Below are 14,246 nucleotides of genomic sequence, written 5' to 3' on the forward strand. Positions count from 1 at the left end.
GACCAACACTGATTACCCTTCACGTGCAAAAATGAAAAAAAAAGGTCACCATGAAAGAAAATCAGCTGATGTGTAGTAAAAAATAGATTTTTCAAGCAAAACAGCCCTCGGCTAAGCTTTTCCAAGTCTGACAAATGAATGGAGAATATGTGAGTTTTTACAGTAACACTACTTATGAGTTTGGTTCACATCCATTGCGATCATGTCCAAATTTCTAGGGGACTAAAATAACACCACAAAACTGAAACTGAGGCCTATACGTCAGGCTGGTATGGTTGAGAAATGCATCTGCTGCTCTCCTACCAGAAATCCATCAAATCTATCAGTTAAAGTTTTTTCCACTGTAGGTATTTTCGTTTTCTTTCCTTAACACACACACACACATATATATTCTCATATCAAGAAACAGAATATTTTTGGCTCAAAGAAAAGTGATCTGTTGCTGAGACACTAGAAGACAGGATAAGCCCTGTGTTTTCCCAGTGATGTCTCAGTGCAGCCCGTAGTGACAATGACAGTAATCAGGCACAGATGTCAGCAAGTGACAGAGCGGTCTGACCACAGGAAATGCCACTTTGTCATCCTCTGTTTCACTTCCCTTTCTGCATGGGAACGCTGGTTGGTTACAGGCTGTTATTATGGGAATGAAAACAAAGCAATGGTTTCAACTACTTTCAGTGCTCACTTTTAATATTCAGTCTCACACATACATCCAGCCATGCTCACAGCAAAGTCCAGCTTTCTGGTCATAATGACCGCAGAGAAATTTGGCACATTCACACCAGTCCTAAACCCATCATCTCCTGGTTTCTGTTTCAATCTCAGCTACTTGTTGCAAAGGTCCCCTGAGTCATGGGCTCTTATTCATCCCGTAACTGAATACCTTTACTTTGTACCCAAGTGACAACCACACCCATGCTTCATTTCCTGATCTAGCATGGCTGCAACACAAAAGGCAAAAAAAGAAAAACATTAACATCCTGACATACATAAAAAAAAAACACCTGACTTTGTAGTATTTCCCAATGTATCCTTTGGGTCTCATTTTGCAGTGATGACGCATAATACAGCCGCTCATACAGCTTCAAAAGGAGAAAACTATACCGGCTTCACTGTTGCAGATGGTGAAATATGATACTTGGCTTTTGCCAGTAAAACTTTAATTAATATCCGAGAATATTTTGTAAGCCAGTATCACACCAGATATAAGCAGGATCTGTGAATAACTGAAAGGTAAATGATGGTGTGTTTTTTGTCTTTTTTTTTTTTTTGGGGGGGGGGGGGGGGGGGGGGCACCTCTTACTTCAAGAAAGTACAAAACTGATTCACAGGGTTGCTTTTGTTTTGTTCTGGCTGTCTGTCTTCATCTCTTAGTCAGGTGTTCCGTTTCTGCCTTAACCATAACGCCTGTTGCTTCATAAGTGGAAGGAAGGCGGATTTGCTGCAAGGACAAAATGTTTGGGTACAGACTGTTTTTGGAGACCGTTTGACCCTACGTCCTTGCGTTGTGTGTAACATTCCTGCTTTGTTGCAAGCTTCTCACAGGCTCACACTCGTGTGAGATGTGACTCATCTCACATGAGTGTGAGGTTAAACCGGCTGGAGAGTTTTTCTGCACTCAACCGTGACTGGTTACCTTTCTCTGCCTCCTTCCTTTCTTAGATAACAAATTCATTTTTTCACCCCTCCTTGCTTGAAGTCAAAGAGACGCTCAGGAACAGGACAGGTGTGAACTCACCAAGCCTGAAAGTCCACACTCAGTCAGGTTAAAGTCATAATGACATCATGACCTATTTGATAAAACAGTGTGACAATTAAAAAAAAAATGTAAATATGTTAGGTGACCTAATTTTTTTAATAAGTGACTGTTAAAGTATCCTAAAGTCCAGTGTTGTAATATCACACGTTCACCTCTGCTTGGAAAATGTTTGTTTCACAACCAAACAACCGTGATGTGTGTCTGCTGTTCAGTTTCAAGACAGTAGGGCTAGTCAACAGACACACAGTCTCTAACAACAGTGATCTTCCAGCTTCCTTATTATGAAAGAGAAGTGTTGTCTGTACTGAGTCAGCAAACCACAACAACAAATGAAAAGGGTTTCCCAGAGCTTTTTGTTTGTTTTGTTTTGTTTTGTTTTTTAAAAACATACTCTCATTTTGACTTACACAGTTCATCATGTCACCCATCCTTTCCAGTTAGATCACGGATGAAACAAAAGTAGCTGGTCAAGAGATCTCCATCTGCTGTTGCCTTCCTGGCAATCCACTGTTTTGTTTCTAAGCATGTGGAAATTTACTGGACTTCAGATTTCTATATAGTGATTAACTTTTATGGTTAGCCGTTGCTCTCGGGGCATTGAACACTATGTACCGCTGACTAATAAAAACAATGTGTAAACTTTTATGGCACCCGTGGCAGATATCTATTTATTATCTTGTTATTTGTCAACTCTCAGATGAAGAGGCGAATTTAAAATCTAATTAAACACTAACATCATGGAAAGGTTTGGCAAATTCCTCTTTTTCCCGACATGCAGATCTTCAAATTAGGACTTTACATGAACCAGAATTAAACAATTAAAAACCTTAAAGACACTGGCAGCGTGCACTGAAATAAACAATCATAAAGCAGCTATTATAAATTACTGCATAGGACAAATAGATGTGTAAACACTTAGAAGGCTGTAAATTGGTGTTAATTGTACTTGTGATTTGGTGAATTAGCAGCCTCATGTATTAAAGTAGAATAGCTTTATAAGAGTTTAACGTTGACACACTGAAGAAAGAAAACACATTAGCCGCTAATGATTAAAATTGGTCAACATCGCGTGCCCGCGTACGTGCAGGACGCATGTACAGAAATGTCCAGCGTGTGCGCGAGCCTTCTTTTGCCCTCGTGCACGCGGTACGGTCGGCGATGACGTTCGCAGAATTGGCAGACATCCAAGAGGGCGGTCCCCTTGACGTCATTGAACTCTCATTCACAACCACCGGTTTATAAAAGCGGGCTGAAAGGCACTCACAAGCAGACGCGCTCACTATAACATTTAATTTTTTTAACTTAAGAAGACAAATAAAAGCCTGGGGCTGCCGAATAGGCTACTCTAAAGAAGAAGAAAGGACCAGTTTTAAGATCGTCTTAAAACTTTTTCGTGTTTTTGATTTTTTCTTTTTTTTTGTTTAAACAAGCTAACCGGAACAAAGGACTCCGCGCTTCGAATAACACTTGGACGAACAACGTTTGTCAAGTCGGCTCAAACTTAAGTTTTGTCTTTCGTCGTAACTTTATGTTTTTGGATTTAACATTTCTCCCCCGCCTTACTACTATGGTCATAATGGAGGTTCCCACTATCGACTGCGCTTCCCTCCGTGGTTTGCTGGAGGGTGAAGTCCTGGGCTGCCTAGTGCTGGACTGTCGCTCTTTTCTATCCTTCAACTCCTCTCACATTTCGGGCTCCACCAACGTGCGCTTCAGCACCATAGTGCGCAGGAGGGCCAGGGGCGGTCTGGGACTTGAACACATCGTCCCCAACGAGGATATCAGGAACCGGCTCCTGTCCGGGGAGTACCAGTCCGTGGTACTGCTCGACGATCGCAGTTTGGACTTAAGCCAAGTGAAGAAAGACGGCACAATGATGCTTGCTGCTACAGCCCTGTGTCGTCACGCCTGCGGTGCCAGTGTTTTTATTCTGAAAGGTAAGAAAACTCCGAGTTTTAAGTAGTTTAAAGAGTTGTTTTACTGTTTCCTGACAACGAGGTCAATAAATGACGATTACACCTGTCACCATAACAGCTGGTGCTTGGAGTAAACGATGTTCCAAAATAGCACCATGAGCAGCTGTCACCTTTTTGGAGAGCTGTATTTAAAAATGTCTTTGTTGAGATGTGTGATCTAACCTTGGTGGTTTCTTTTCTGTCCTTTTTAGGCGGATTTGAAACATTTTCTACAGAGTATCCAGAAATGTGTACCAAACCCTCTCCTCCACAGGGACTTAGTTTGCCTCTAAGCTCCAACCATCCTGACAGTGCTGGTACCAACAGTAGCCCTTGCAATACACCGCTATATGACCAGGTTGGTATTTTATTGTAGTCAAAGATTAAAAAGCAAAAATAATGTCACTTTCTGTCTGTTGGACTTTTATATTTATGACAGATTTTTTGTTTTTGTTGTGGTTGTCTAGGGCGGTCCAGTGGAGATCTTGCCTTTCCTTTACCTTGGTAGTGCTTACCATGCCTCTAGAAAAGACATGCTGGACATGCTTGGCATCACCGCTCTAATCAATGTGTCTGCCAACTGCCCCAACCACTTTGAGGACTCCTTCCTCTACAAGAGCATCCCTGTGGAGGACAACCACAAAGCTGATATCAGCTCCTTTTTCAATGAGGCGATCGAATTTATCGGTGAGTACATCATCACATTTACTCTCTTTGCACGCCCTCTCTGCTAAATCAAAGCACCTAGCATAGCTGTTGATGAGGAGAAACACAAACACCAAACCCCCTCCCCCAGATTTAAAAAAAAAAGTTCCCTCCAAAATCGACCAGCTGGCTCGGCACAGGCTCCCTGCTCAGGCACAATGCGGTTACATCATTGCCACCTCCCAGCCGTAGAAAATAGGATGCCCCCCCTCCTTTTTTTTTTTTTTTTTTTTTTTTTGATCCATTGCGAAGCAGCAGCTCTAAACTAGTTTGTGGTGGGTAGACTGGCTGCGCTTGAATAGCTCCCTCCACACTGCTCTTTGTTCTGGCCAAACAAAAGGCAGTTTCTCCTCACTCAATGTCAGTTTTCCTCCCAGATCAATACAGCCAGCAGGGGTTTATCCCCCCTCTTTTGTGCATTCAGTCTGCCTCTTTTGGTAGCGGCCCCCACTGGCTCGCACCCTGCCCCGCCATTTATTGTGTTCCTGTGTCGTAATGAGCACTGGCAAATTTTAATAGAATATCAAAGTGTTGCAAAGACTTTGGTGCTTGTGGTTTCCTGTGACAGCCAGGAGTTCAGCCCTGATACAACCTCGCAGGTGTTTACACTCCACTAACTTTTCTTTCCCTTTCTCTTTCTCATCTTCAGACTCTGTGAGAAACAAAGAAGGCCGAGTGTTTGTTCACTGTCAAGCCGGCATCTCCCGCTCCGCCACCATTTGCCTCGCCTACCTCATGCGGACCAACCGCGTGAAGCTGGACGAGGCCTTTGAGTTTGTCAAGCAGCGCCGCAGCATCATCTCCCCGAACTTCAGCTTCATGGGTCAGCTCCTGCAGTTCGAGTCCCAGGTCCTGGCCTCGTCGACGTGCTCGTCAGAGGCTGGCAGTCCAGCTATCGGCGGCAGCAGCACAGTATTCAACTTCCCCGTCTCCATCCCCGTGCACACTTCTGCCGGTCAGCTCTCATTCCTCCACAGTCCCATCACCACTTCTCCCAGCTGCTGAAGAAGGGGTTAAGGGGTTTGGCAGCAGAGACTTTGTTTGGACTTGAACGGCAACTCGAGCGTGACTTCACAAAACTGCGCTTCTGATTATTATCCATTTATGGTGATGCTGGTATTGCCTTACAGAATGGGCACTGTTTTCGGGGTCAGATCATTTGGCTATGTGATCTGCTGGTCAAATCTCTGTAGCCTGGCTTTTCATCATTTCAAAGGGACTTTTGAGAACCACCATTTGAGTATTGATGTTTAATCTGAGAAATGTGAAAATTAACCACACTTTTTAAGCTGAATTACTTGGGGAAACAACTGACAGGATAGTTGTGTTTAGTCTTATATGGGAAATCTTATTTTTTTTCCTCCTCTATGAGGCAACTGCTTCTGATAATCATAATCATTAAGAGAGAGGGCTGTAACAGTTGTCTCAGGAATGTTCATTTACCCTCTCATATGTTCATTTGCTTTCTATACTGGTCAAAGAAAGCAATATTAATCTACTCCCCAACATGGCATGGAAGTCTCTCCTTCCTTTGAACAATGAATGTATCCCCTTCTTTCTCGGAGTAGATGTGCCAGAAATCTTCATAGTTAGATTTAGAGTTGAACAGGGGGCCATTTCAAATGCAAATACTTGCCTTACGAGACATCATGAAGCCATGACGATCCTGACATTTTGGGGAAGCTGACCGTGAAATACCTCATGTATGTGTACTGTGTGCTGCAGCACGAAGATGGACGGAGCCCCGTAAGACTACTAAAATGGGGCCACATAGTCCTCTTCGACTGCATTATGACGTATTTATTAACTAAAGTAATATATTTCTATCTATTTTTGGAAATGTTTCTTTTAATGTGTTTTTATACAAATGAATAAATCTCATTTGACTTTTTTTTAAACATGGTTGCAGTGTTGCATTTTCTTTTCTCCCCCCCCCCCCCCCATCATTTAACACTCATCTCTTCCATAATGTGAATCATAACAATAATCAAAGATTTCCAGGTCACTAACGCAGGGAATATCAATTCAACAGAAAAATACACACTCCTCGGCCTCCATGTTAGGTACACCTGAACTGCCTAATGCAAATATCTCATCAGCTAAACACATGGCAGCAACTCAGTTGGTAGTAAACAACATGAAGACATGGATCCATCCTGCCTTGGTGGTTTTGGGGTGTTGCAGAGATTTTCTCGGCCCACTTTGGGCTCCCAACCTACCTAAGTACTGACCATCCCCATCCCATAATGATCACAGTGCACTCTTCTTTGGCCCTCTGACAAAACCTTTTCATTGTATTATTTAAAATCCCTATTTTTTAGTTATTTATGGTTATGACTATCTATACAGGGAGCCATCCACACATCTTCTGATGGCTTCTTACAGCCATGTAAACAAGTTCAACTCATGACACAGAGTTTACTGCACTCAAATGCCCTCCACATTCACGGAGTCCAATAAAGCACCTTTGGAATGATGGTGGAACACGAGATTTGTATCATAGATACAAACTGTGATGCGATCATGCCTGTATGGAGCAAAATCTCAGAGGAATGCTTCCTGCATTTTGATAAATCTATGCCAAGAAAAATTAAGGCAGTTCTGAAGACAAAAAGGATGTCAAACCCACTACTAGCAGTGAGTACCTCATAAAGTATCCAATGAGTTTATAACTCATTTATAAACATGTTTGCTTATGTATGAAAGAGCCAGTTTCCCAGTCTAGAAAATCAAACTCTACACGTGTGTTTGTGTGTTATCGTTTTCATTTATTTCTCTCAAATCATTTAGTCCATTAAAATTTCAACAAATCAAGAGTTAAATATCTTTGCTTTAAAAAACCTAACCTAAAATAAAAACTGTCATTATAAAGTGACTTTTTTAGCTGTACATAAGTTTGTTTTTCATAGTATGAAACTACTTTATTTTGGATGAAAAGAACAGTAGAAGAGGAACATTTATATTCTGCCTAAACAAAGCTGATGGGAAGTGGTCAACTGCCGTGTTCAAATTATTTTTCTACCACCCTTCCCTGTTTTGTTCCATGTGATGGAATCCTCTATCTTATATCTGCATAAGGATTCGACCAAAATAAGAAGCATGATGTCATGGCGTCAGCCATTGTTCAGGCCACGCTCCCCGTCTATGAACCCCTCTGAGGCCGGGGCAACAGCAGGAGGCTCAAAGAATCAGCTAAGGAGCACCTCCCTCTGCTGCCACAATAGGAGCAGCTGCAAGGCGTTTGGGAAAAGTGTGACAACTAAAGAGCATTCAGGGCTCAGTCAAGCACAGCCCTTGTATCCCCTGCCTCAAACTCAAATGAGGAGGTGGGGACTAAGATAGCCATGAAAGGGAAAGGAATATGTTTGGTTTGCAAATTAGCCAAAACATTGGCTGTGACCCACGGCTGGGGTGTGAGAAAAAGGAGACAAACTTCCTGTGGAGGTGATGATGGTGATTATGACGATAACGATGAGCCCCCTGAAGCCTTTCATACAAACTCACTGTCTGTATTCATTGAAGCCCAGGTTTCGGGGGAGTGTGCACTGATGTCTTATCTAACAGCAATGCAAATGTAGTCTCTGACAACAACCATTACCAGTGACGTGATGGCTCTGCGATCAAAGGCTCATTCATTACCACACCACCGCTGTCAGGAAAGCGTTGGGGGGTTTTTTGAGAGGGGGGAGACATATGTGAGCCCCCTGCCCTCTCCCCCCATCCCACAATCATCTCCACACCACACACACACACACACACATCTCCTCCAACCAGCCCTCCACCCCACGCTTTTGCATCGTTAGAGTTGCCGTTGTAATGTGGGAGGCAGGCAGGAGCGTGTATTTTTGCATGTGTGTGAGTCGTTGTGTGTGATCTGATGCAGATCTCTGGAGAGTGGGGGAAGCAGGGCCCCAGTCAACTGCAAGGTCAGGGACATTAAAGCGCTGTGACTTTTGAGTGTGGGTGAGAGCGATGATTCAAATGTGAGAGTGAGACAATTTAAAGGAGCTTTCAAAACGACACAATTCGTATAAGAATAAAAAGCGCCATCTTGACTATCGTCTTCATTTTCTTTTCACACCCTCTGGTTTTAGCTCGGCATCAGTTGGACAGAACCGGCCATAACGTCATTTGCAATTTCCACTAACTTGCCAGTTGACTCTCCCATTTAGCAGCTGGGCTCTGACTCACCTTCAAAGTCGTTTTAATTATCACAATCCCAAGAAAAAAAGATAAAAAAAAGTAGTTATGTAATTTGTCAGACACAGCTGCCATGTTCAAGAAGACACAGAATCCCAGCCCTCCCTATTACATCAGTCAGAGCAGATCACATCAGTGAGACTTGACTGTTGCTTCCACACCACTTATGAGCGTATGAGTGTATTCATACCTTTAATAAATGACAGTGAAGTCTTTGCAGCAAGCCTATCCGAGTGAGTAACCTATTGGTTAATGTCTTATCATACAAACCTTTAAATTCAGTCAAGTATCGTCTTGATGCATGCTCAATCATCCAGGTAAGTAAAACTCCAAAAGTTGATTCTGTTCATCTGGACGTAACGTTTTGTGGGAGAAACGTTTCGTCACTCATCCAAGTGACTTCTTCAGTCTCAGCTGACTGCAGGTTTCCCCAAATCTTATAAACAGTACATTTGCATAATGACTGAAACCAGCCCACTGAAGGAACAATGGGCTAGGAGGTCGGTTCTGCAATCACACCATTGTAAAATGGTGAAAGATGTACCCTTAGGCCCCTTCCTTGATTCAGAGATGGTCTTTCCCTTTTCACGTAAATTGCCTCCTTGACTCTTCGCTCAAACCTGCGTTCCTCCCTTTCCAGGATTTGTACATCCTCATCCTTGTAAGAGTGTCCACTGGCCTGTAGGTGTAAATAGACTGCAGAGTCCTGGCCTGACGAGGTAGCTCTTCTGTGTTGTGCCATCCTCTTCGCCCAGGGTTGTTTGGTTTCCCCGATGTATAAATCCTGGCAATCCTCCTGGCACTTAACAGTGTACACTATGTTACTCTGTTTGTGTCGGGGGACCCGATCCTTGGGGTGGACCAATATTTGGTGCAGCATGTTTTGGGGTTTAAAAGCCACAGAGACCCGGTGTTTAGAAAAAATGCGTCTCAACTGCTCCGATACTCCTGACACATACGGGATCACTACAGGTTTCCTTCTCTCCTGGATCGGCTGGAGCTTTCTTTAGGTGCCTTCCCAGCTTTGACAAAAGTCCAATTGGGATAACCACATTTACTCAGGGCCTTCTTGATGTGCTGCTGTAAGACTGGGGAAACCTGCAGTGAGCTGAGACTGAAGAAGTCACTTGGATGAGTGATGAAACGTTTCTCCCACAAAACGCTACGTCCAGATGAACAGAATCAACTTCTGGAGATTCAGTCAAGTAGTACCCTCTACCTTCACAGCATCATTTACTGGTTTGCTGGGCTGCTTCTGTAGAAGCCAACCGAAAAAATTAAAGTTTATTTTGGTGACACACAGGTTAACTGTCATGTTAATGTCACTGGGAAATGTTGTTCATTGATAGCTGGTACTGGAGAATGAGAAGGTTTACCATTTGCTTTACATAAGGTTTTGCCTGACCACAAAGCACACATTTGTCTTGTAATTTCAAGAATAATAAAATAAGGTAACTAAATAACTCAGGCGTCCCAATCACAGATCTTGTGTTGAAGGCATATAAAAGAAAATTAAGGTTCTTGATATTGGCTTCTCTTCATTTGCTACCCATTAAATCTGAATATATACCAAATTTGTGCTGAATATATTAAACCATTTTAGAGACCTCATAGTACCATATCTCCCACATTGAGCACATTGTTCTCAGACTTATTTAAGACTTATTTTGTGGTTCTTAGGATATTTAAAAGTAAAATGCAAGGCAGGGCCTTCAACCCCCAGGACCCTTTTCTTTGGAACCAGCTAGTTTGGATTCAGGAGACAGACACTCTCTACTTCTAAGATCAGGCTTACAACTTCCCTTTCTGATAAAGCTTATAGTTAGGGCTGGGTCAGGTGATCCTGAATCCTGCCTTAGTTACACTGCAATAGCCCTAAACTGCTAGGGGCTTTCCGCCAAGCGTTTCTTCTTCACTCACCTTTTTTCACTCTCTGCGTTTATACACCACTCTGCATTGAGTCATTAGCTATTATTAAACCGTGGCTCTCTTCCACAGTGTGTCTTTTGTCCTTTCTTCCTCCCCTCACCCCCCACCAGTCACAGCAGATTTTAGAGAGGTTTCTTCCTGTTAAAGGGAAGTTTTCCCTTCCCACTCTCACCAAGTGTTTGCTCATATGGGGTTGTCTGATTGTTGGTGTTTTCTCCGTATTATTGTTCGGTCTTTCCCTTACAATATAAAACGCCTTGAGGTGACTGTTGTTGTGATTTGAGATTTGCTGTGTCATTAATAATACTGAACTGAACTGGATTGAATATTGCTGTGACGTGCTTTGTTGAAGAGAAGGTGACCACAGAGGAAGCCCAAGAGCAAAAGGAGGAACAGAGAAATGCTGGAATATTAGGGGGACTTTGAGATATCCATTAGAGCACTTCTCTTTGGAGTCCACCAGCTACCCTGCTGTTTTTTAGTGCTTTGTAGAGTACATTGTAACTTGTGTTAAAAGGAAGTAAATACATGTATTAAGACCAATCAAATACCTGAACTTTTCAAACTGCTATGACAAAAATAATATTATTAATCTAATCACCATTTTTCATGTTTGGGGACACAGACATGCCACAGAGTGAAGATACTGGAAACCACAACCTTACTCACATCTTTAGAAGTGACTTTTAGTGTGTCAGGAGTCTGTAATTACACAGTAATTACACTTCTCACTCTTCATCACACCTTTAAACTGGATTTCCCGAGTGTGTCTTTGTAACAGCCGGCACGCTCACAAAATCCCGAGTGAGAAGATTTACTCCACACATTGATGTCACTGCATAGTATGCACCTGCAGTAAATCAGTAAGAGGATTGCGACTATGACGGGGCGGCCTCTGAAACATCCTGTGTCTGAGGCATTGTAATGCCTTGCTCTAATCTTTACGTCAGCGGCCACAGGCCCCATCTGCTGGGTCAAATCTTTTACCGAGACACTGTCGAGGAAAGGCCGCATAAAAGAGGCCAATGTGCCAAACTGAAGAAAAAAAAAAGAAACTGCTTCAAAAGTCACTTAATGGACAGAAAGACCCAGCAAGAGGGTGATTTATGTTGTAAAAGCTGCTATGCTTTTTTAAACTTCCAGCATCCGTGACATTCCACATCATAGAGGCCAGACAAGCGGCTGTTGCGTGACAGGAGAGGAGATAAGGTCAGATTCCTGGCATGATAACCAAACACTAACTTAAAGAATTTAAGGACATTATGTATAGCTGCACTGAAGTCAGCAGGACTCCCCTTCCTTTAACTGACCCTCCTAGAATGTCAGATAAGAGAAGTAAAAGATGTATGCAGGATTTTTTATTATAATAAAACAATTATATGGAATAAACGAGGGTCAAAACATTGCCTCATTTATAAAGTCCCCCCGTCCAGAAAAATAAATAAAGAAAACCAAATCTGCATATCTGCCAACTTTTAAGCACTTATTAGCACAAAAACTCATCAAACGCAGGCAGGAGGAAGGCACCCATCATTCCACCCTCATTCACCCCACAGGCACTGAACAGAGGCTGTATTTTTCCACTCACTGAAGCGTCGTCAGGTCTGTGTTCACAAGCAGAAATGAGATCCTGTGTTGGTTATTCAAGGAATGCTCGGCATCCTGTCTTCTACGCTGACTGCACTCTGGGTGGATGATGTCACACCCAAAGAACATGTAGGTGTAGATAAGGATCTCAGAGGTGCACGCAGATGTGTTTGCCTGTTAAAAGTATGCCCATATTTCAGATGAGACTTAAGAGAATTTTGAGACCTTTTGAGTCTTTACACATTTGCGAACAATGAGAAATCTGATGAAAACAAGTCTTTGCTTAAAAACGTGTGCAAGTATTGGAAAGATAAATAAAGCTTTGAGCATTTGGGCAGAATATGGTACTCACTGAATCTAAACCCCGGCCCTCTCATGCATACAAAAGCTGTAGAAGGTCCCACATGATGATGCAGTTTGCTGGAGGAATAAGAAACTGATTTTCAGTTCCAAGTCAAGTGACAATACTTCATGTGAGGTCATACAGAGTGCTGTAAACGGGTCAAAATGTGTTCAGCTTTGTCCTAACAGTTGATCTTAGTCTTTTAATGAGCAACCTAAAAGTTCAGACACAACAAGAAGCATCCCAACTTTAAAGGCAACCTGTGTGTGACGGTATTGTGTAGGAGCAGTACAGCAATTCCTCTAAATCCAAATATCAGCTTTCTTCCTATACATTATTTGCAGTTACAGTTATGCTTTCCAGTCATTGTTAAGCTTATTTTTTTCAATCATGTGTTCCCACATCACACGAGCATGTTTGAAAGTGGTTGCAGATGGACACATGATCTTTGCGTTGTATTAACATGTCCTCTTATTCACTGATGACCTGTTAAAAGCTGTCTTTTGTCATCGGTGGGATTGTCTGTTCAACGACGTTCGTGAATTTGTGTATTCAGGAATTAGTCTGTGATAGTTGACAGGAAGTGGACAAAAAAATGTTAAAACACAAGTCCAGAGAAGATGCAGAGGGGCTTGTCACACAAATGAAATGAAAGGATACTCAAAAGGAGTTTTGATTCTCACTGAGTGCGTGCTCATTGGGTGTGAGCGCCATCTTGAGGAAAACACTGCGTGTTTCACCACTAAGACACGCAACCTGTAACTGGACTAAACAGAAAGTAGAAGCGTACGAGTTTTTGCCTTCAGCATAAAAGTCATATTTCATTTTGACTTAATCATCCCACATGCTCTGAAAGGCTGAGGTTTCCAAGGGACCACAGAGGTTTTAAAATGATCAGTGTGGGCATAGAAAATCAATAACCCACTGTCTAACACAGATACGGCATTCATGAGTCTAACCTGGGGATTCACACTAACATGACATCATTGTCATTATGCAATTTTTTAAATTTTTACTTTTATTATTCAAATTGAAATTAAAATTCGGAAAATACCCATGAGTCCCATAGACAGAAAGTGCTGAATAAGCTGGAAAAAGCAAGAGACAGACTGAACTGCTATAGGTCCAACTCAAGACATTTCCGTTCAAACTGTAGACTTTTGAGCAGTTAATGAGTAACTGTGCTATAAGACTGCTGATGAAGGGCAATGTGACCACTTCAGCAATCTGTATTGGGTAGAGTTAATGATCAACTAGAAATGAAACATTGATATCTTAAGGTTAAAATAGGAAAAGGTAACAACACAGAAGATTAAATAAATGCTACTATTCCAATGTTTGGAATAGTAGCATTTTCTAAATAAAAAACCCACCAAATTGATTAGGAATTTTGAAAACATGGATTATTTATAATTGGTATCATTTACACATGTATACACTTTTAGTAGGAATCCCTCCTATGTCCTAATGGCAAGTTTAGCAAGTTATCAGTATGTTATAAGTATTACTATAGGCAACCCAATACAAAAATCTACCAAAATATAAAGATATAACAGAGTGATGTATAATACTTTATAACGGGAAATAGAACGGAGAAATCTTTGCTTAACTACAATAGAAAAAAATATCAGAGAGTCTGGTGGAAAACTGATTAATAGGAAAAATATATCAGAATCTTTAGTTTGAGAAATGATATTTGCCACATGAGATGTGGAACAGCTGGCAGATTCATAAGTCCTTGGAAGTCTAACTCAAGAGATAACCCTAC

At 42.0% G+C, this 14,246-nt stretch overlaps 1 protein-coding gene across 1 annotated transcript; it reads left to right on the forward strand.

The window, feature by feature from the left end:
- Nucleotides 1–3,005: 3,005 nt before the first annotated feature.
- dusp1 (dual specificity phosphatase 1) lies at nt 3,006–6,317 on the forward strand. Its single transcript, XM_006781618.2, has 4 exons — nt 3,006–3,696; nt 3,927–4,072; nt 4,182–4,401; nt 5,069–6,317. The coding sequence occupies exons 1-4, from the start codon at nt 3,288–3,290 to the stop codon at nt 5,422–5,424; spliced, it is 1,131 nt and encodes a 376-aa protein (XP_006781681.1). The 5' UTR covers nt 3,006–3,287; the 3' UTR covers nt 5,425–6,317.
- The last annotated feature ends 7,929 nt before the right edge of the window (nt 6,318–14,246 follow it).

The sequence above is a fragment of the Neolamprologus brichardi genome, chromosome 2, assembly GCF_056152115.1.
Source record: "Neolamprologus brichardi isolate AB-2024 chromosome 2, ASM5615211v1, whole genome shotgun sequence".
In the NCBI taxonomy this organism is placed as follows: domain Eukaryota; kingdom Metazoa; phylum Chordata; class Actinopteri; order Cichliformes; family Cichlidae; genus Neolamprologus; species Neolamprologus brichardi.